The 21216-nt window shown below is 47.3% G+C and overlaps 1 protein-coding gene across 2 annotated transcripts; it reads left to right on the plus strand.

Annotated features, from left to right (window-relative positions):
* The first annotated feature begins 708 nt into the window (after positions 1-708).
* On the plus strand, positions 709-19722 carry CDIPT (CDP-diacylglycerol--inositol 3-phosphatidyltransferase). 2 transcript variants are annotated; one of them, XM_040439221.1, is made up of 6 exons: positions 709-852; positions 9996-10130; positions 10237-10390; positions 10820-10901; positions 10980-11119; positions 11154-11754. In XM_040439221.1, exons 1-6 carry the CDS (start codon positions 810-812, stop codon positions 11299-11301), a joined length of 702 nt encoding a protein of 233 aa, XP_040295155.1. In that variant the 5' UTR covers positions 709-809; the 3' UTR covers positions 11302-11754. The 2 variants fall into 2 exon arrangements, with proteins under 2 accessions (XP_040295155.1, XP_040295156.1); XM_040439222.1 differs by lacking the exon at positions 11154-11754 and adding an exon at positions 18255-19722 and having other exon boundaries at positions 716-852; positions 10980-11061.
* The last annotated feature ends 1494 nt before the right edge of the window (positions 19723-21216 follow it).

A 21216-nucleotide genomic window follows, 5' to 3' on the forward strand; every position in this document is an offset into this window, starting at 1 on the left:
CTTATTTACATGAAGCCGCTGTGTCCTCCATGAAATACGCCTTCACGCAGTGTACAGGACAAAGCGAGACGAGGGGGGCGCCCACACACGGCGCCGTGCCCCACTTATTAGATTTCACCAGCAGATATGAGCCTCATGCACACGACTGTATGTTGTATCCGTGTCTGATCCGCATTTTTTGCAGATTTCACACGAATGCATTAATGTCTATGGGTCCGCAAATAAAACGGAGACACAGATGTCATCCGTGTGCTGTCCGCGTCCGTTCCACAAATGATAGAACATGGCCTGTTCTTATCTGTATTACAGGCAAGAATAGGGATTTCTAGAAAGAAAAATGCAGGAGTCCATATTTTGCAGATCTGTGGTTTATGGACTGCAATACGGAGATGGCCGCGAGATACGGACTGTGTGACCAGGGCTGAGCCCAAATCTGGATGGCTGATGTTTTATATATTTATATTACTTGGTGGAGCTGAATCTGAATGACTCTGCAAGGAAACTAAGAAGAAGCCGCCATTATCAGGAGGTCTGACCCTGTCACCGTATCACAGCTGCTCCTGCAGCATCTGCATGTAGTGCTAGCTTATCTCCAGCAGGTGTCGCTGCTGCTTTCCAAAGGTTTAGCTAAGAGCAGCTATTCTGTATGACCGCTACTAGAAGACGCTCTCTCCTCCTTCCAAGCTCTCTATCATCTTTTAGGAAACACTCTACCCTTCTACGGCGCTTTCGATGATCCTGCGAGGGGCGCTCTATCCTGCAACGGTTGCTAGGGTTCCAGAGTCCGGCCGCTGACGTCATCAAACAAGATGGCGGAGGAGAACATTTTCCTATTTGTGCCCAACCTGATCGGTAAGCAGCGGGAGGGGCGCGGGTTACCGGGTGACAGCCTCGTGCGGGCTCTCCCGGGACTAAGTGCAGCTGTCATTGGGATTGGATAATGTCGGGAATAGCCTCACCCCCTTCAGTTTCGGCAGATATCGGCCACACATCGAACAGTTTACCCTCGATGCGATATTTAGGAGCGTTCAGGTTGTTAAAAGGGACAAACACGGGTGTATGTGAAATGATCCGTCCATAGGTAATGGTACAGATAGCGAGCAAGCTGGGGAATCTCACCACCAGCAGCAGAATAGTGAGTGCAGCTCTGAGGTATAATACAGGATGTAACTCAGGATCAGTACAGGATAAGTAATGTATGTACATAGTGACTGCACCAGCAGAATAGTGAGTGCAGCTCTGGAGTATGATACAGGATAAGTAATGTATGTACACAGTGACTGCACCAGCAGAATAGTGAGTGCAGCTCTGGAGTATAATACAGGGTGTAACTCAGGATCACTACAGGATAAGTAATGTATGTACACAGTGACTGCACCAGCAGAATAGTGAGCGCTGCTCTGGAGTATGATACAGGATAAGTAATGTATGTACACAGTAACTGCACCAGCAGAATAGTGAGTGCAGCTCTGGAGTATAATACAGGGTGTAACTCAGGATCACTACAGGATAAGTAATGTATGTACACAGTGACTGCACCAGCAGAATAGTGATTGCAGCTCTGGAGTATAATACAGGATGTAACTCAGGATCAGTACAGGATAAGTAATGTATGTACACACTGACTGCACCAGCAGAATAGTGAGTGCAGCTCTGGAGTATAATACAGGATGTAACTCAGGATCAGTACAGGATAAGTAATGTATGTACACAGTGACTGCACCAGCAGAATAGTGAGTGCAGCTCTGGAGTATGATACAGGATAAGTAATGTATGTACACAGTGACTGCACCAGCAGAATAGTGAGTGCAGCTCTGGAGTATAATACAGGGTGTAACTCAGGATCAGTACAGGATAAGTAATGTATGTACACAGTGACTGCACCAGCAGAATAGTGAGTGCAGCTCTGGAGTATGATACAGGATAAGTAATGTATGTACACAGTGACTGCACCAGCAGAATAGTGATTGCAGCTCTGGAGTATAATACAGGATGTAACTCAGGATCAGTACAGGATAAGTAATGTATGTACACACTGACTGCACCAGCAGAATAGTGAGTGCAGCTCTGGAGTATAATACAGGATGTAACTCAGGATCACTACAGGATAAGTAATGTATGTACACAGTGACTGCACCAGCAGAATAGTGATTGCAGCTCTGGAGTATAATACAGGATGTAACTCAGGATCAGTACAGGATAAGTAATGTATGTACACACTGACTGCACCAGCAGAATAGTGAGTGCAGCTCTGGAGTATAATACAGGATGTAACGCAGGATCAGTACAGGATAAGTAATGTATGTACACAGTGACTGCACCAGCAGAATAGTGAGTGCAGCTCTGGAGTATAATACAGGATGTAACTCAGGATCAGTACAGGATAAGTAATGTATGTACACAGTGACTGCACCAGCAGAATAGTGAGTGCAGCCCTGGAGTATAATACAGGATATAACTCAGGATCAGTACAGGATAAGTAATGTATGTACACAGTGACTGCACCAGCAGAATAGTGAGTGCAGCTCTGGAGTATAATACAGGATGTAACTCAGGATCAGTAATGTATGTACACAGTGACTGCACCAGCAGAATAGTGAGTGCAGCTCTGGAGTATAATACAGGATGTAACTCAGGATCAGTACAGGATAAGTAATGTATGTACACAGTGACTGCACCAGCAGAATAGTGAGCGCTGCTCTGGAGTATGATACAGGATAAGTAATGTATGTACACAGTGACTGCACCAGCAGAATAGTGAGTGCAGCTCTGGAGTATAATACAGGGTGTAACTCAGGATCACTACAGGAAAAGTAATGTATGTACACAGTGACTGCACCAGCAGAATAGTGATTGCAGCTCTGGAGTATAATACAGGATGTAACTCAGGATCAGTACAGGATAAGTAATGTATGTACACAGTGACTGCACCAGCAGAATAGTGAGTGCAGCTCTGGAGTATAATACAGGATGTAACTCAGGATCAGTACAGGATAAGTAATGTATGTACACAGTGACTGCACCAGCAGAATAGTGAGTGCAGCTCTGGAGTATAATACAGGATATAACTCAGGATCAGTACAGGATAAGTAATGTATGTACACAGTGACTGCACCAGCAGAATAGTGAGTGCAGCTCTGGAGTACAATACAGGATGTAACTCAGGATCAGTACAGGATAAGTAATGTATGTACACAGTGACTGCACCAGCAGAATAGTGAGTGCAGCTCTGGAGTATAATACAGGATGTAACTCAGGATCAGTAATGTATGTACACAGTGACTGCACCAGCAGAATAGTGAGTGCAGCTCTGGAGTATAATACAGGATGTAACTCAGGATCAGTACAGGATAAGTAATGTATGTACACAGTGACTGCACCAGCAGAATAGTGAGTGCAGCTCTGGAGTATAATACAGGATGTAACTTAGGATCAGTACAGGATAAGTAATGTATGTACACAGTGACTGCACCAGCAGAATAGTGAGTGCAGCTCTGGAGTATAATACAGGATTTAACTCAGGATCAGTACAGGATAAGTAATGTATGTGCACAGTGACTGCACCAGCAGAATAGTGAGTGCAGCTCTGGAGTATAATACAGGATGTAACTCAGGATCAGTACAGGATAAGTAATGTATGTACACAGTGACTGCACCAGCAGAATAGTGAGTGCAGCTCTGGAGTATAATACAGGATGTAACTCAGGATCAGTACAGGATAAGTAATGTATGTACACAGTGACTGCACCAGCAGAATAGTGAGTGCAGCTCTGGAGTATAATACAGGATGTAACTCAGGATCAGTACAGGATAAGTAATGTATGTACACAGTGACTGCACCAGCAGAATAGTGAGTGCAGCTCTGGGGTATAACACAGGATGTAACCCCGGATCAGTACAGGATAAGTAATGTATGTACACAGTGACTGCACCAGCAGAATAGTGAGTGCAGCTTTGGAGTATAATTGTCACGAATCAGTGTGTGGGGGAAACTCCACACTGAACACAGGAGGGAAGGGGAACAGTAACTGGGCCTGGAAACTAGGGAAGAACCAGGTCACCTCCTAGACAACCCTAATCCGGGCCCTGACCACCTATCAATATGAGTAGAGCTTGAAGGTAGGAATATTGATAAGCAGGATACATAGGCCCTGATTTCCCTATAAGGCCCTGGAATAAGTATAGGACCTGAGACAACCCATTCCTCCCCAGATGGACGAATGGAAGTCTCTGTCTTAGGCCCAGATACAACAACAGGGAATATAACAAACACAAACAAATGCGACACTTAACTTCTGTAGAGATGGAAGAACAGGAACACCAGTGAGGATCTCACACCAGCTCAGCCAAACCCAAATGAAGCTATCAACCGCATAGTCAGAAGGGTGGGGTGAGACGATAAAGGGTAGAAGTGATGACCACTGAGCAACAGCTGAGAAAAGGGAAGTGGTCATTAACCCTATCAACACTGAATCAAGAGAAATCAAGGAGGCTGTTAGATTCCTCCACGCTCAGCCAGTCTCCCTGATCTCCTGACATCAGTCACCTGAGAGACCGTGACAATACCCCCCCCCCCCTCCCTTCTACGGGTGACCTCAGGGCACCCAGGACCGACCTTATCAGGATGGGCTCTGTGAAAGGCCTTCACCAGACGATTTGCATTAACATCGGCCGATGGAACCCACATCCTCTCCTCTGGTCCGTAACCTCTCCAATGAACGAGATACTGGAGGGATCTCCGGAGAACTCAGGAGTCCACAATCCTGCTGATCTGAAATTCTAAATTGCCGTCCACCATGACAGGAGCGGGAGGCAAGGAGGACGACTCAACAGGTTCAACACATTTCTTTAACAACGACTTATGAAATACGTTAGGAATTTTCAAAGCCTGAGGAAGTTCAAGACGGAAGGCTACAGGGTTAACAATGGCAGTGATATTATATGGACCAATAAATCTTGGGATCAACTTCAAAGAAGGTACCTTAAGCTTAATGTTTCTTGTAGACAGCCACATAGAATCACCCACTCTCAGGTCCGGACCACTCATACGTCTCCTGTCAGCTGAGCTTATACCTGTTGCCCATCTTTTCCAGGTTATTTAGAAGTTTCCTCCATATTGAAGACAAAGAAGAGGAAAATCGTTCCTCCTCAGGAATACCGGAAGTTTGAGAACCAGAAAATGTGCCAAACTGTAGATGGAACCCATATGCCCCCAAAACAGCAACTTATCAGTTGAATCCAGTCTAGGGTTATTAATGGCAAACTCAGCTAACGACAAAAATGAAGACCATTCCTCCTGGTTCTCCGAAACAAAACATCTCCAGTAAGTCTCCAGATTCTGATTAGTGCGCTCCGTCTGTCCATTCGACTGAGGATGAAAAGCCGAAGAGAAGGACAATTGTACCCCCAGACGAGTACAGAACCCTTTCCAGAATCTGGAAACAAACGGAGTTCCCCGATCGGACACCACATCAGAGGGAATGCCATGTAGTTTCATGATGTTATCGACAAACACCTGTGCAAGAGTCTTGGCATTAAGTAGAGCAGGCAATGCTATAAAATGCGCCGTTTTGCTAAACCGATCAACTACCACCAGGATCACGTTTTTTTCCCAAACAATTTGGTAAATCCGTGATGAAGTCCATGGACAAATGAGTCCAAGGTCTGGACGGGATGGGTAATGGAAGAAGAGATCCAGAATGCCAAGTATGTGTCACCTTAGCACCTCAACACACTTACGCAGCCCCGGGCACCAGAATCTGCGAGAGATGAGATAAGCAGTGGATCTGCTCCCAGGGTGTCCAGCCTAGACAGTACAGTGATGTTCCTCAAACACCTTGTGATGTAAGTCTGAAGGAACAAACAATTTCACTGGAGGACAAGAGTCTGGTGCATCCTCTTGGGCCTCCAACACCTTAGCCTCAAGATCAGGATATAGGACAGATATGACTATCCCTTCAGACAAAATAGGACTAGGAGCTTGAGAATTAAATTAAATGCGGTCTTCCATTCATCCCCCTCCTTGATCCTTACCAGATTTTATGCCCCCCTCAGATCCAATTTAGAGAACACCTTGGCACTAACAATCTGACTAAACAAATCCGGAATCAAAGGGGGTAAGGATCACGGACGGAAATACAGTTGAGCTCACGGAAGTCCAGGCATGGTCTCGTGGTACTATCTTTATTTTTATTTTTATTTATTTATTTTTTATTTTTTATTTTTTTTTACAAAGAACAACCCAGCAGCCACTGGGGATTTGGATGGTCTGATATGACCCTTCGCCAAGCTCTCGGTGATATACTCTCGCATAGCCTTTCTTTCGGGCTCCGAAAGGTTATACAACCGAGATTTGGGCAATTTAGCTCCAGGGATAAGATTGATGGGATAATCATACTCCTGATGCGGGGGTAACTCCTGGTTACCGCTCTCAGAAAACACATCAGAAAATTCAGAAATAAACGCGGGTACAGTTTTAGTGGTGACCACAGAGAAAGACGCAATAAGACAGTTGTCCATGCAAAAATCACTCCAATCGAGAATCTGTCTCGCTTGCCAGTCGATGGTAGGGTTATGTTTGCTTAACCATGGTAAGCCCAACACCATCGGAGCAGGTAGACCCTCCAACAGATAACACGAGACAGATTCCTGGTGGAAATCACCTACTCTTAAATGGATGTCATTTACCACCTGCGACAGGCATTTTTGGGTGAGAGGTGCTGAATCGATTGCAAAGACAGAAATGCTTTTCTCTAGTGCATTAGCAGTCAACCCATGGATACCAACAAACTGTCCATCAATCAGGTTAACCCCTGCCCGATAAATGCTTCGATTTCCACAGTATTGGACTGTAGCGCCACCTCAGCAGGCAGGAGAAATCGGGTACTACCAGTAAATGACAAAAGTACGTTTTCTTGCTCCCCACCCACACCACCAATAGCAATTTGGGGATTAAGCGTTTTTTTTTTTTTGTGTACTCCTTGACGCTGAATGTACGGACAAATATTCACGAAATGTCCCTTCTTTCCACAACAAAAACAGACTCCCTTCATATGACCAGAGCTCTTACCAGCAGCCCCAAGAGTAGCTCCCCACACCTGGATAGGCTCCTCACAAGGCGTAACCACAGCAGTATCTTTACCATAAGTGTCAAAGGAAGCCGCCACCTTATTGGACAGTACTTCCTGAGGATGAGGACCCTTAGATCTCCCCCTCGGGCGTCTATCCAGACGTATAGCAAGGGACATGGCTGCTTCCAAAGACTCAGGTTTTTCATGAAAGGCCAACGCGTCCTGCAGCCTCTCAGATAGACCCTGACAGAAATGGCTACGGAGAGCAGGATCATTCCACTCCGTATCCGTAGCCCATCTCCTAAATTCAGAGCAATAGATCTCCGCGGAGCGTTCTTCCTGCCGTAATCCACGTATCTTGGTCTCAGCCTTAGAGATCCGATCCGGGTCATCCTAAATAAGACCCAAGGCTCTAAAACATTCATCTACCGACTGGAGGGACAGAGAAAAAGCCCAAGACTGTCCATCATCCTTAGAAATGATCATGGACCTGTGGACACTCATCCCCAGAAGAGTATGGACGCAACTTAAAGTCCAATTTACACGATTCCCTGAATCGAATGAAATTGTCACTACCCCTAGAAAATCGGTCCGGGAGGGCAACCTTAGGTTCAGGGCAGGCCTGGTACCCACCATGGGAACCAGCCGCCTGTGGTCTCTGAATCCGTAAGACTGTCACGCGGAGGTCAGCTACCGCCAAAGACAGTCCCTGCAGCTGCTCGACCAGTACAGAGATAGGATCCATAGCTGCACTACCTGAACAAAATGGCGTTTTTTGTGGCGGTTGATAATATCACGATCAGTGTGTAGAGGAAACTTCACACTGAACACAGGAGGGAAGGGGAACAGTAACTGGGCCTGGAAACTAGGGAAGGAACAGGTCACCTCCTAGACAACCCTAATCTACTCTGACTACCTATCTATATGAATAGACCTTGAAGGTATGTATATTGATAAGCAGGATACCTAGTCCCTGATTTCCCTATAAGGCCCTGGAATAAGTATAGGACCAGAGACAACCCATTCCTCCCCAGATGGGCGAATGGAAGTCTCTGTCTCAGGCCCAGATACAACAACAGGGAATATAACAAACAAAGTTGACACTTAACTTCTGTAGAGATGGAAGAACAGGAACACCAGTGAGGATCTCACACCAGCTCAGCCAAACCCAAATGAAGCTATCAACCGCATAGTCAGAAGGGTGGGGTGAGACTATAAAGGGTAGAAGTAATGACCACTGAGCAACAGCTGAGAAAATAGAAGTGGTCATTAACACTATCAACACTGAATCAAGAGAAATCAAGGAGGCTGTTAGATTCCTCCACGCTCTGCCAGTCTCCTTGATTTCCTGACATCAGTCACCTGAGGGACCGAGACAATAATACAGGATAAGTAATGTATGTACACGGTGACTGCACCAGCAGAATAGTGAGTGCAGCTCTGGAGTATAATACAGGATGTAACTCAGGATCAGTACAGGATAAGTAATGTATGTACACAGTGACTGCACCAGCAGAATAGTGAGTGCAGCTCTGGAGTATAATACAGGATGTAACTCAGGATCAGTAGAGGATAAGTAATGTATGTACACAGTGACTGCACCAGCAGAATAGTGAATACAGCTCTGGAGGATAATACAGGATGTAACTCAGGATCAGTACAGGATAAGTAATGTATGTACACAGTGACTGCACCAGCAGAATAGTGAGTGCAGCTCTGAAGTATAAAACATGATGTAACTCAGGATCAGTAATATGTACACAGTGACTGCACCAGCAGAATAGTGAATACAGCTCTGGAGGATAATACAGGATGTAACTCAGGATCAGTACAGGATAAGTAATGTATGTACACAGTGACTGTACCAGCAGAATAGTGAGTGCAGCTCTGGAGTATAATACAGGATGTAACTCAGGATCAGTACAGGATAAGTAATGTATGTACACAGTGACTGCACCTGCAGAATAGTGAGTGCAGCCCTGGAGTATAATACAGGATGTAACTCAGGATCAGTACAGGATAAGTAATGTATGTACACAGTGACTGCACCAGCAGAATAGTGAGTGCAGCTCTGGAGTATAATACAGGATGTAACTCAGGATCAGTACAGGATAAGTAATGTATGTACACAGTGACTGTACCAGCAGAATAGTGAGTGCAGCTCTGGAGTATAATACAGGATGTAACTCAGGATCAATACAGGATAAGTAATGTATGTACACAGTGACTGCACCAGCAGAATAATGAGTGCAGCTCTGGAGTATAATACAGGGTGTAACGCAGGATCAGTACAGGATAAGTAATGTATGTACACAGTGACTGCACCAGCAGAATAGTGAGTGCAGCTCTGGAGTATAATACAGGATGTAACTCAGGATCAGTACAGGATAAGTAATGTATGTACACAGTGACTGCACCAGCAGAATAGTGAGTGCAGCTCTGGAGTATAATACAGGATGTAACTCAGGATCAGTACAGGATAAGTAATGTATGTACACAGTGACTACACCAGCAGAATAGTGAGTGCAGCTCTGGAGTATAATACAGGATAAGTAATGTATGTACACAGTGACTACACCAGCAGAATAGTGAGTGCAGCTCTGGAGTATAATACAGGATAAGTAATGTATGTACACAGTGACGGCACCAGCAGAATAGTGAGTGCAGCTCTGGAGTATAATACAGGATGTAACTCAGGATCAGTACAGGATAAGTAATGTATGTACACAGTGACGGCACCAGCAGAATAGTGAGTGCAGCTCTGGAGGATAATCAGTAATGTGATTTCTGTACACCGTGTAGATCATATCTGTACATTCAGTGTGTAGTGTGGTTCAGCGGTGGGCAGACACATAATTTGGGCTTTGGTTCCAGGGGCTGTCATACAGGATTTCCTCCCTCATGGCTGTGATGTCTCCTCTGCAGGTTATGCCCGGATACTTTTTGCCTTTGTTGCTTTCTTTTTCATGCCGAGCTCCCCCCTGGTGGCGTCCACCTTCTACCTGCTCAGCGGCCTCCTGGACGCCTTTGATGGACATGCAGCACGAGCACTTAACCAAGGTGAGGCTGTGAGGGATGTCACTGGGGCCAGTGATCAGGGTCCTGGATCGGTGATGCATTTAGATGACAGACAAGAGCAGAAATCTATCATGTTCCTCTTCCCCAGGCACCAAGTTTGGAGCCATGCTGGACATGCTGACCGACCGCTGTGCCACCATGTGTCTCCTGGTCAATCTGTCCCTGCTGTACCCATCGTACACCCTGCTATTCCAGCTGAGCATGAGCCTGGACATTGCCAGTCACTGGCTGCACCTCCACAGGTATGCTATGTGTATGGTGGGGGCACAGGATGCTGGTGGTTGTAGTTCAGGTCACCCCCTTATTAGGTAAATTCTGTGCTGTCTGTAGTATCCAGTTCATGTATGAGATCCCCCCCCCCATCTCAGGTGTCACCGGCCGCTCAGGCTGGACTTTGGTCTCTGTGCACTGAAAAGTCCTGATATTAAAGGGGGGCTCCATGAGACATCTTACGCAGTAGGTAGAACCTTTATTCTTACTTCCCTCCCATCGCCCCACAGGACGTCCACTGATTTATTACCCTCTTTACAGCTTTCTCCTGTGCTCATTGTCGCCCCCTGTTGGATAGTGCATATAAGATTGGAGCAGTGGGAGAAGCGAATGACAACTGCTCTGGGTCACAACCATGGTTGTCTGTTGTCAGCAGTCTGATTTTACATCTTTCTCCCCAGCTCAATCCTGAATGGCAGCGACAGCCACAAGACTATCGACCTGTCGGGGAACCCTGTGCTGCGGCTGTATTACACCTCCCGGGTATGTGTGCGGGGTAATATTTGGGGGGAGAGTCTCGGTTAGTTCTCCTGAGTTACTGACCCGTCTTTTTTCCCGCAGCCTGTCCTGTTCCTCATGTGTGCCGGGAATGAACTCTTCTACTGCATGTTGTACCTGCTGCACTTCACCGAGGGACCAGCAGGTGGGCGCTGTTCTCTGGTTTTATTTTTCAGGGGGTGCAGAGATATAAGTGGGCTCAGGGCCGGCGTCAGCACCCGGCATTCCCGGGCAAGTGCCGGGGACAACTGCTCCTGGGGGGGGCCCACTGCGCTGCTATGAGTGCTTCCATCAATACAGATGGAAGCGCTCATTGCTGGAGCGCAGGGAGCTGCAGTCCTTCCACTTACGCAGCTTCAGACTGGAGCAAGGGAGCATCCTCTGAGCCCCTTCCACCTACTTGCTGTGTCACCCTTCTGTCCATCCAGGGCCCCGGTGTGTAAACCGCATGCACCATAAGGACCTTCTAATGTCTCAGGGTCATGTGTCTGTGCCCCCCACCCTGTACTATGCCCCATTATATCCTGCATTAGCATACCCTGTACAATGCCCCTAGTCATTACCTATACTGTGCCCTCTTATACCCTTTTATCCGGTCACTGTATGGTGGTGCTATCCGGTGACTGTATGGCGGTGGTATCCGGTCACTGTGTGGTGGTGCTATCCGGTGACTGTATGGCGGTGCTATCCGGTGACTGTATGGCGGTGCTATCCGGTGACTGTATGGCGGTGCTATCCGGTGACTGTATGGCGGTGCTATCCGGTGACTGTATGGCGGTGCTATCCGGTGACTGTATGGCGGTGGTATCCGGTCACTGTGTGGTGGTGCTATGCAGTTACTGTATGGCGGTGGTATCTAATAACTGTATCCCCTTCCCTGCCCACGCCTCCTTTTTTAGACCTGGCGTGAGTGGGGAAAAGCCGCAGATTGCAGTGCTAAGGATCTTTGCGCCACAATCTGTGTCATAAATACACCTAATATAGGAGTATTTCTGTTCAATAAATGACCCCCTAACTGTATTATTATTCCAGGGTAGGGCCAATGTCGTCATAGGATATAGACTCTAGTGTATTGTACTGGGCCCTGTATTTCCCAATAGATAAATGATCCTTGGAAGACACAGTCCTCACCCCTGACCACCAGGATCAGGTTGTGCGCTCTCAGTACATGGCGGTCTCCCTCTCCGCCCCGCTGTGTACTAGTGCGTATTCTGACACTAAGGCTGGGTTCACATCACATTTTTGCCATCCATTTAAAGGGGTTGGCCACCATAAATATCAAAAATCCAAAGTGCCCCAGACAATGTACAGGTGACAGGTACATGTACAGTACAGACCAAAAGTTTGGACACACCTTCTCATTCAAAGAGTTTTCTTTATTTTCATGACTATGAAGGCATCAAAACTATGAATTAACACATGTGGAATTATATACATAGAAACATAGAATGTGTCGGCAGATAAGAACCATTTGGCCCATCTAGTCTGCCCAATATACTAAATACTATGGATATCCCCTGGCCCTATCTTATATGAAGGATGGCCTTATGCCTATCCCATGCATGCTTAAACTCCTCCACTGTATTTGCAGCTGCCACTTCTGCAGGAAGGCTATTCCATGCATCCACTACTCTCTCAGTAAAGTAATACTTCCTGATATTACTTATAGAAACAAACTGAAAATATGTCATATTCTAGGTTCTTCAAAGTAGCCACCTTTTGCTTTGATTACTGCTTTGCACACTCTTGGCATTCTCTTGATGAGCTTCAAGAGGTAGTCCCCTGAAATGGTCTTCCAACAGTCTTGAAGGAGTTCCCAGAGATGCTTAGCACTTGTTGGCCCTTTTGCCTTCACTCTGCGGTCCAGCTCACCCCAAACCATCTCGATTGGGTTCAGGTCCAGTGACTGTGGAGGCCAGGTCATCTGGCGCAGCACCCCATCACTCTCCTTCATGGTCAAATAGCCCTTACTTTCAAAGTTTTCCCAATTTTTCGGCTGACTGACTGACCTTCATTTCTTAAAGTAATGATGGCCACTCGTTTTTCTTTACTTAGCTGCTTTTTTCTTGCCATAATACAAATTCTAACAGTCTATTCAGTAGGACTATCAGCTGTGTATCCACCTGACTTCTCCTCAACGCAACTGATGGTCCCAACCCCATTTATAAGGTAAGAAATCCCACTTATTAAACCTGACAGGGCACACCTGTGAAGTGAAAACCATTTCAGGGGACTACCTCTTGAAGCTCATCAAGAGAATGCCAAGAGTGTGCAAAGCAGTAATCAAAGCAAAAGGTGGCTACTTTGAAGAACCTAGAATATGACATATTTTCAGTTGTTTCACACTTGTTTGTTATGTATATAATTCCACATGTGTTAATTCATAGTTTTGATGCCTTCATAGTCATGAAAATAAAGAAAACTCTTTGAATAAGAAGGTGTGTCCAAACTTTTGGTCTGTACTGTATATATGGGTATATGTTACTGGAGGAGGGGGCCCTGTTCATAAAGCTGCTGTGGGGCCCAGTCATTTCTAGTTGCACCACTGGATGTAAGCCATGAACAGAATGAATAGAGGGGAGATTTATCATTTCCCTTGTTTCTGAAAGTGGCATTAAAAAGTTTCAAACTATATGTTTGCGACTTAACTGTGCCTTTAAAAAGAAAAAAAAAATGGTGTGACAATGTCCGGGAGGGGGCTTGACCAGTCGCCCCAACAAATTTATGTTAATTATTGCCAGTTTTCGGACTCAAATGAAGCCAGAAATCCACAGCAGCTCTGAGCGGTCATAGATTTCTGTGTAGGTGCACAGACGGCCATAGGAGGGGGCTGTTGAGCGGGGAGGGGGGCTATGGAGCGGGGGAGGGGGGCTGTTGAGCGGGGGAGGGGGGCTATGGAGCGGGGGAGGGGGGCTGTTGAGCGGGGGAGGGGGGCTATGGAGCGGGGGAGGGGGCTGTTGAGCGGGGGGGACAGATCTTTGTTGCACAAGAACTCTAACGAATAAATTTGTATACAGTTTACGACCACATATGGGGTGTTTCTGTAAACTACAGAATCAGGACCATAAATATTGAGTTTTGTTTGGCTGTTAACCCTTGCTTTGTTGCCCGATCCGTGCTAGCGCTAGCCCACGAGTGCCGCCGGAAGTCCACCCCGGCCACATTCACTAATACCCAGCACACTGCCGTTTTTGTCTGGCCGCCTCTCGACATGTTTGCCGTGCTGCAGCCGCATCTCCGACCTGTCCCCATTAAAGTAAATGGGGCCGGAGTGGATTTCCAGCGGCACTCGTGGGCTACCATTAGCACGGATCACTGTACACAGTGTACAGGGGGTCACGGATCTCTATATGCAGTGGTGGGGGTCACATATCACCATATACAGAGTGCGGGAAGGAGAGGGCGCACAATTATAGATGGTGAGACCAGTGACTGCTGTGGTGAGAGCAGGACGGGAGGGGGGCGTGGTGAGAGCAGGACGGGAGGGGGGCGTGGTGAGAGCAGGACGGGAGGGGGCGTGGTGAGAGCAGGACGGGAGGGGGGCGTGGTGAGAGCAGGACGGGAGGGGGGGGGGGGGGAGAGCAGGACGGGAGGGGGGCGTGGTGAGAGCAGGACGGGAGGGGGGCGTGGTGAGAGCAGGACGGGAGGGGGGCGTGGTGAGAGCAGGACGGGAGGGGGGCGTGGTGAGAGCAGGACGGGAGGGGGGCGTGGTGAGAGCAGGACGGGAGGGGGCGTGGTGAGAGCAGGACGGGAGGGGGGGCGTGGTGAGAGCAGGACGGGAGGGGGGCGTGGTGAGAGCAGGACGGGAGGGGGGCGTGGTGAGAGCAGGACGGGAGGGGGGCGTGGTGAGAGCAGGACGGGAGGGGGGCGTGGTGAGAGCAGGACGGGAGGGGGGCGTGGTGAGAGCAGGACGGGAGGGGGCGTGGTGAGAGCAGGACGGGAGGGGGGCGTGGTGAGAGCAGGACGGGAGGGGGGCGTGGTGAGAGCAGGACGGGAGGGGGCGTGGCTGCCAATAGCAGGAAAACCAGACAGATCTGCGCGGCGGGCGGTGATCAGAACTGGGTGCCTGCTGAACTCAATCAGCAGGCACCCTGGCACAATTCAGACCTGCGGTTTGCAGCACTTTCGGAAGTTTCTGATCCCCGCTGTCCGTGAGCACGGGGATCAGAAACTTCAAAATGACCTAAATGTAAATTTTTAACCCCCACCCCCTGCAGCCCTCATTGTTATCTGGCGGCGGGCAGTGCTGGGGTGGCGGGCAGGCGCACGATCATCTCGCCCGCCCCCTCTCATTTTCAGGATGGCCGAGTGGTTATCAAGCAGAGTGTCAGCACATTGCTGGCACTCTGCTTGAAACGGCTGACATCTGTGCTGTGATGTCAGCCGTTTAACCCCTTCCATGCCGCGGTCCATAGGGACCGCTGTATGGAAGGAGTTAACAGGAAGGGAGCTCCCTCCCTCTCCCATCGGGTGCTGCTGTGCCTTTTCAGCCCCCGATGGGAGAGGGAGGCGGCCCCCCTCCCTCCCCATCACCCACTGCTCTGTTGTGGCAGCGAGTGATGGTTGCCATGGCAACCGGACACCTTCACAGGCTTCCTGCTGTCCATGATACTGATCAGATTTCTGCTAAAGGCAGAAGTCTGATCAGACTTTGTAAAGTGAAAATACAGTACAGTACCCTATATAGTGTACTGTACTGTATTATACAGACATAAGACCCACTGGATCTTCAAGAACCAAGTGGGTCTGGGTCAAATAAAAAAAAAAAAAAAAAGTGAAAGAAAGTAAAAATAAAAAACACATTTATCACTGATTTTTTATTTTTTTTTAAATAAAATGCACTACACATATTAGGTATTGCCGTGTCCGTAATAACCTGCTCTATAAAAATATTACATGACCTAACCCCTCAGGTGAATACCGTAAAAAAAAAAAGTGTCAAAAAAGCTATTTTTTTTCACCTTACATCACAAAAAGTGTAATAGCAAGCGATCAAAAAGTCATACGCACCCCAAAATAGTGCCAATCAAACCGTCATCTCATCCCGCAAAAATCCTACCCTACCCAAGATAATCGCCCAAAAACTGAAAAAACTATGGCTCATGGACTATGGAGACACTAAAACATTATTTTTCTTTGTTTCAAAAATGAAATAATTGTGTAAAACGTACATAAATAAAAAAAAGTAGACATATTAGGTATCACCGCGTCCGGAATAACCTGCTCTATAAAAATACCACATGATCTAACCTGTCAGATGAATGTTTTAAATAACAAAAAATAAAAACGGTGCCAAAACAGCTATTTCTTGTTATCTTGCCTCACAAAAAGTGTAATATAGAGCAACCAAAAATCATATGTACCCTAAAATAGTACCAACAAAACTGCCACCGTATTAGTTTCCGAAATGGGGTAACTTTTTTGGAGTTTCTACTCTAGGGGTACATGAGGGGGGCTTCAAATGGGACATGGTGTCAAAAAAACAGTCCAGCAAAATCTGCCTTCCAAAAACCGTATGGCATTCCTTTCCTTCTGCGCCCTGCCGTGTGCCCGTACAGCGGTTTACCACCACATATGGGGTGTTTCTGTAAACTACAGAATCAGGGCTATAAATATTGAGTTTTGTTTGGCTGTTAACCCTTGCTTTGTTGCTGGAAAAAATTGATTCGAATGAAAAATCTGCCAAAAAAGTGAAATTTTATCTCTATTTTCTGTCAATTCTTGTGGAACACCTAAAGGCTGGGTTCACACTTGAGCGTTTTACAGCGCGTTCAAACGCGCTGTAAAACGCTCAACACATGAAAACCAATGCTTCCCTGTGGCTCTGGTTCTCACTTGAGCGTTTTACAGCGCGTTTGAACGTGCTGAAAAACGCCCTACGCTCAAACAAGTTCTTGAGCTTCTTTGGGGCGTTTTGACGCGTGTTTGTGGCCATAGGACACTGCAGTCAATCACACAAACGCGCGTCGAACGCGTGTTTACTATTGCAAAAAACGCGCATAAAAACGCGCTTCAAAAACGTGCGTTAAACGCGCATATCAAATACGCTCAGGTCTGAACCCAGCCAAAGGGTTAACAAAGTTAGTAAAATCAGTTTTGAATACCTTGAGGGGTGTAGTTTGTAAAATGTGGTCATTTTTGGGTGGTTTCTATTATGTAAGCCTCACAAAGTGACTTCAGACCTGTAGTGGTCCCTAAAAATGGGGTTTTTGTAAATTTCTGAAAAATTTCAAGATTTGCTTCTAAACTTCTAAGCCTTGTAACGTCCCCAAAAAATAAAATGGCATTCCCAAAATGATCCAAACATGAATTAGACATATGGGGAATGTAAATTGATAACTATTTTTGGAGGTATTACTATGTATTATAGAAGTAGAGAAATTGAAACTTGGAATTTTGCAAATTTTTCCAAATATTTGGTAAATTTGGTATTTGTTTTATAAATAAAAAAGATTTTTTTTTAACTACATTTTACCAGTGTCATGAAGTACAATATGTGACGAGAAAACAGTCTCAGAACGGCCTGGATAAGTAAAAGTGTTTTAAAGTTATTCACACATAAAGTGACACTGGTCAGATTTGCAAAAAATGGCCTGGTCCTTAAGGGGTTAAGAAGATATATTAGTAAGTGTAATATCTCCCTACTTTCTTTATAGTTTTTATAAGCGCTAACAGAGCGGCCAACCCCTTTAATGCATACATTAACAGAGGCGTCAGACTGATGCCGTACAGGGCCGGCCGTTCACCGTACAGTTCCATTGTAAAAAAACATATACGTTAAAGGGAACCCGTCATCAACGTTATGCTGACCTCACTGAGGGCAGCATAAAATAGTGACAGAAATGCTGATCTCAGCGGTGTGTCCCTCATGAGCTAAAAGTCAGTGGTTGCTGAGAACCAGCATCATAATCATTGCGTCCCAGGCCTTGAGAAGAGTCAGATCTACCTGAGAAGAGTCCTGGTTATTCCTAATCTCCTGCTCTCCCCGTCCATCCGCTGATGATCGGCAGTTCTCTCCTAGAGAAAAAGGGAGAAAACTCGGTAGAAGACTGTCAGTCATCAGCAGGAGAGCAGGGATCCATCAATAACCGGGACTCTTCTCCGGGCCCAGTCTGCAATGATTGTGATGTCGGTTCTCGGCAACCAATTACTTTTAACTTATAAATGACAGACGCTGAAATCACAGTGTGGGAGCCACAGGGGGACATGTAAAAAAAATGCCTCAAGGGGGCCCACTGGGATTTATCGCCCAAGGGCCCACATGGTCCTGGAGCCGGCCCTGAGTGGGCTCATTGGCTGTGCAGGATGCCATATGCTGATTTCTTCTCTCCCCTGCAGTCACGTTGGGGCCCCTCGGGGCGGTCGGACTCTTCCGCCTCCTCATCTGGCTCTGCTGTCCGGTGTCTCTGCTGAAGTCTCTGATCAGCCTGCTGCACCTGGTGACTGCCTCCTGCAACATGGCCGCCCTGGACAGCGCTGAGCGGGCCAAGAAGAAGTGACGGACGGATCCATAGAGGGAACTAATTTATTATCTGAGTGTTCGTTCTCCCGGATCTCCCCACCTAGACCTCATTCCCCTCCCCCAAGGCCACTGCCCCAGTGCACCATGTGACTCTGTCGCCCCCTGGTGGTGGCCTCAGGTATCTCTCACTTTTCTGCTCCGCATTGGTGCGAGTTGTTGGGGCGTTGCTCACGGTTTGTATTGATCACTTATCCCCAACCTTTTACTGTAATTTTTTTTATAATTTTTTTTAATATTGGTGTCCTATCATGTTACATTGAATTGCTCCTAATTATCAACCTGTAGGGGTTTTTAGACTGTTTAGTGGATCTTGGCACAGACAGTAGACTGTATTCCGCCTCCCATCATGCACTGCTGGCAGATAACCTCCAGGGACGATGAAAGGCGCCAGGCCGCCTGTCTGCTGCGTGTTTACAGGGATGTGTGGAGGATACGGGTGGAGATACATGCTCGTTATTTCGCCTCTCTCCTCCCACGGACTGTATATAAGGACAGAGGTATGTAATGGAGGAGAGAAGGACCAAGTATCCCCCTGGGGGTTCACTCGGGGGCTGCGTATGAGAAAAGACTCAGGGATAAGCGCAACTCGGAGCTTCACTTCTACATATCATGTCACAGGTCAACAACATGGCCGCTTTCTTCCCGAAACAGCACCCAACCCCATCTTGATTTGCATTGTGTCTTTTACTCCAGTCACAACCAGAGCTGCATTCACAATCTGACTGGCTGCCATTTGTGCTGACAGCATGGCTGAACTCCCGTACCGCTCTGCACACTCTGCCCCTATCCTGTCTGTACTAAATATCCCACAATGCTCCAAGCAAAGCATTGACCATAAAGAAACTGACCTGGGATGGTGGGGGTTAACAACGTGCCGTCCTGCACCCTGACTGCTGACAGGAATGCAGCTCTGGCTGTGACTGGAGTATAAGACATGAGATGACTCTGAAGTCGTATTTAGAAGTGAACCAGCCCCGGCCGTGTATGGCGCCTGTCCCTGCCCCGTTTTCCGTTTGCAGCGTCCGATGCTGCGGGGTCCATGATTGTGAGACTACTTTATGTTGTATTTTATTGGACCAGTGATGTACATGACGCAGTCGTCCTTTATTCCAGCTGCGCGGAGCAGGTGACATAAATCTATATAATATGCGGGTGTAGGGAGCACGCATTGGCGGTATTCTGTGTCACGGCTGTTGTACCCAGTAGCAGAGCATCGCGCCCCTCTCTGTCATTCCTCCTGTAGCCGGTCCCACTGTCTATTATAATAAAGGATTCTGAACATGGCGTCTGTGTATTGGGGTCTCTCTACAAGCTCGACTTCTGCAGCTTTATAATAGGGCGGGGGTGGGGATTTATCAAAACTGGAAAGGTGGGGGTGTGGATGCACCCCGTCGGCACTGAAGAATCAGGCAGGGTTAGGGTTCTTAGAAGACGCTGATCTCGATATGTCTGCTGCCCAGACGTCCCCGGTCCTGATGTGGCTGTGAAGAGCTGACGCCGGTACTTACCTCCCCAGGTTGAGTAACTGGGATCTGTGAGCCTCAGTCATCACCTGCAGGAGGAATAGAAGGACACAGCCAGTAGAGGGCACCAGAGAGCATGCACTGACCTCTGCCCCGCCCATCTTAGATGTATCTGACTCCTCCCACTTCCTGTATAACCGAATCCTTCCAGGTTTGTGTGTAGAATATACACAGGGAGGTAAGTACCAGAACTGGAGGGTGAAAAGGGAGCAGTGACACCTACCTGAGGGGGATCATAACAAAAATATCCAATATCCACACCTTTAGCTCGGTGTATAGGTGGAGGCTCAGCTGGCACTGAAGCTGGAATCTCATTACTTAAGGGGAACCCGTCATCAACGCTATGCTGACCTCACTGAGGGAAACATAAAATAGTGACAGAAATGCTGATGTCAGCGGTGTGTCACTCATGAGCTAAAAGTAAGTGGTTGCCGAGAACCAGCATCATAATCATTGCATCCCAGGCCTTGTAGAGAGTCAGATCTACCTGAGAAGAGTCCTGGTTATTATAATCTCCTGCACTATCCTGTCCATCTGCTGATGACTGGCAGTTCTCTCCTAGAGAGAAATGGAGAAAACTCGGTAGGAGACGGTCAGTCATCAGCAGGAATCCATCAATAGTCGAGACTCTTCTCCGGAGGCCAGGACTCTTTTCCAGGCCCAGTCTGCAATGATTGTGATGTCGGCTCTCGGCAACCACTTACTTATAAATGACAGACGCTGAAATCACCTCGCCCGTCTCTACTTTATACTGCCGTTAGTATGGGCAGCATAACGTTGATGACGGGTTCCCTTTTTTATACTGATGGCTACTTCCAGGACGAGCTACTTCTGAACAGCTGATCAATCGGATGTCTGCTGATCAGAAAAACATGGCCTGTCCTCAGTATAGACCATCAGTAAAAGAAGTGGACAACCCCTTTAAGACACCACAAAGGAAATCCTGATGGAGTTTACTATTTTGCCTCTAGAGCAGGTCAGGTTATATGTAATAAGATGTGGGACGGCCTAGTGACCGGCCGCGGGGCTCCTGATCTCTGTGCTGGACCTGCAGATTTGTGGCTGGAATAGTGGTACGAAAACTGAGCCACGTGACTGGTGTCTGAATGAGGCCTGACGGAGATCTGATCTCCCTCTTGTACCTCTGTGTTGCTGCGTCCGATGGAGCACGCCCCGGATTTATACAAATCTGACAGGAAACAATCTGTGAGGGCGTGACCTCCCAGACTGCCACAGGTGCCGTACTCTGTGGACC

This window comes from Bufo bufo, chromosome 7, assembly GCF_905171765.1.
Source record: "Bufo bufo chromosome 7, aBufBuf1.1, whole genome shotgun sequence".
NCBI classification, from domain to species: domain Eukaryota; kingdom Metazoa; phylum Chordata; class Amphibia; order Anura; family Bufonidae; genus Bufo; species Bufo bufo.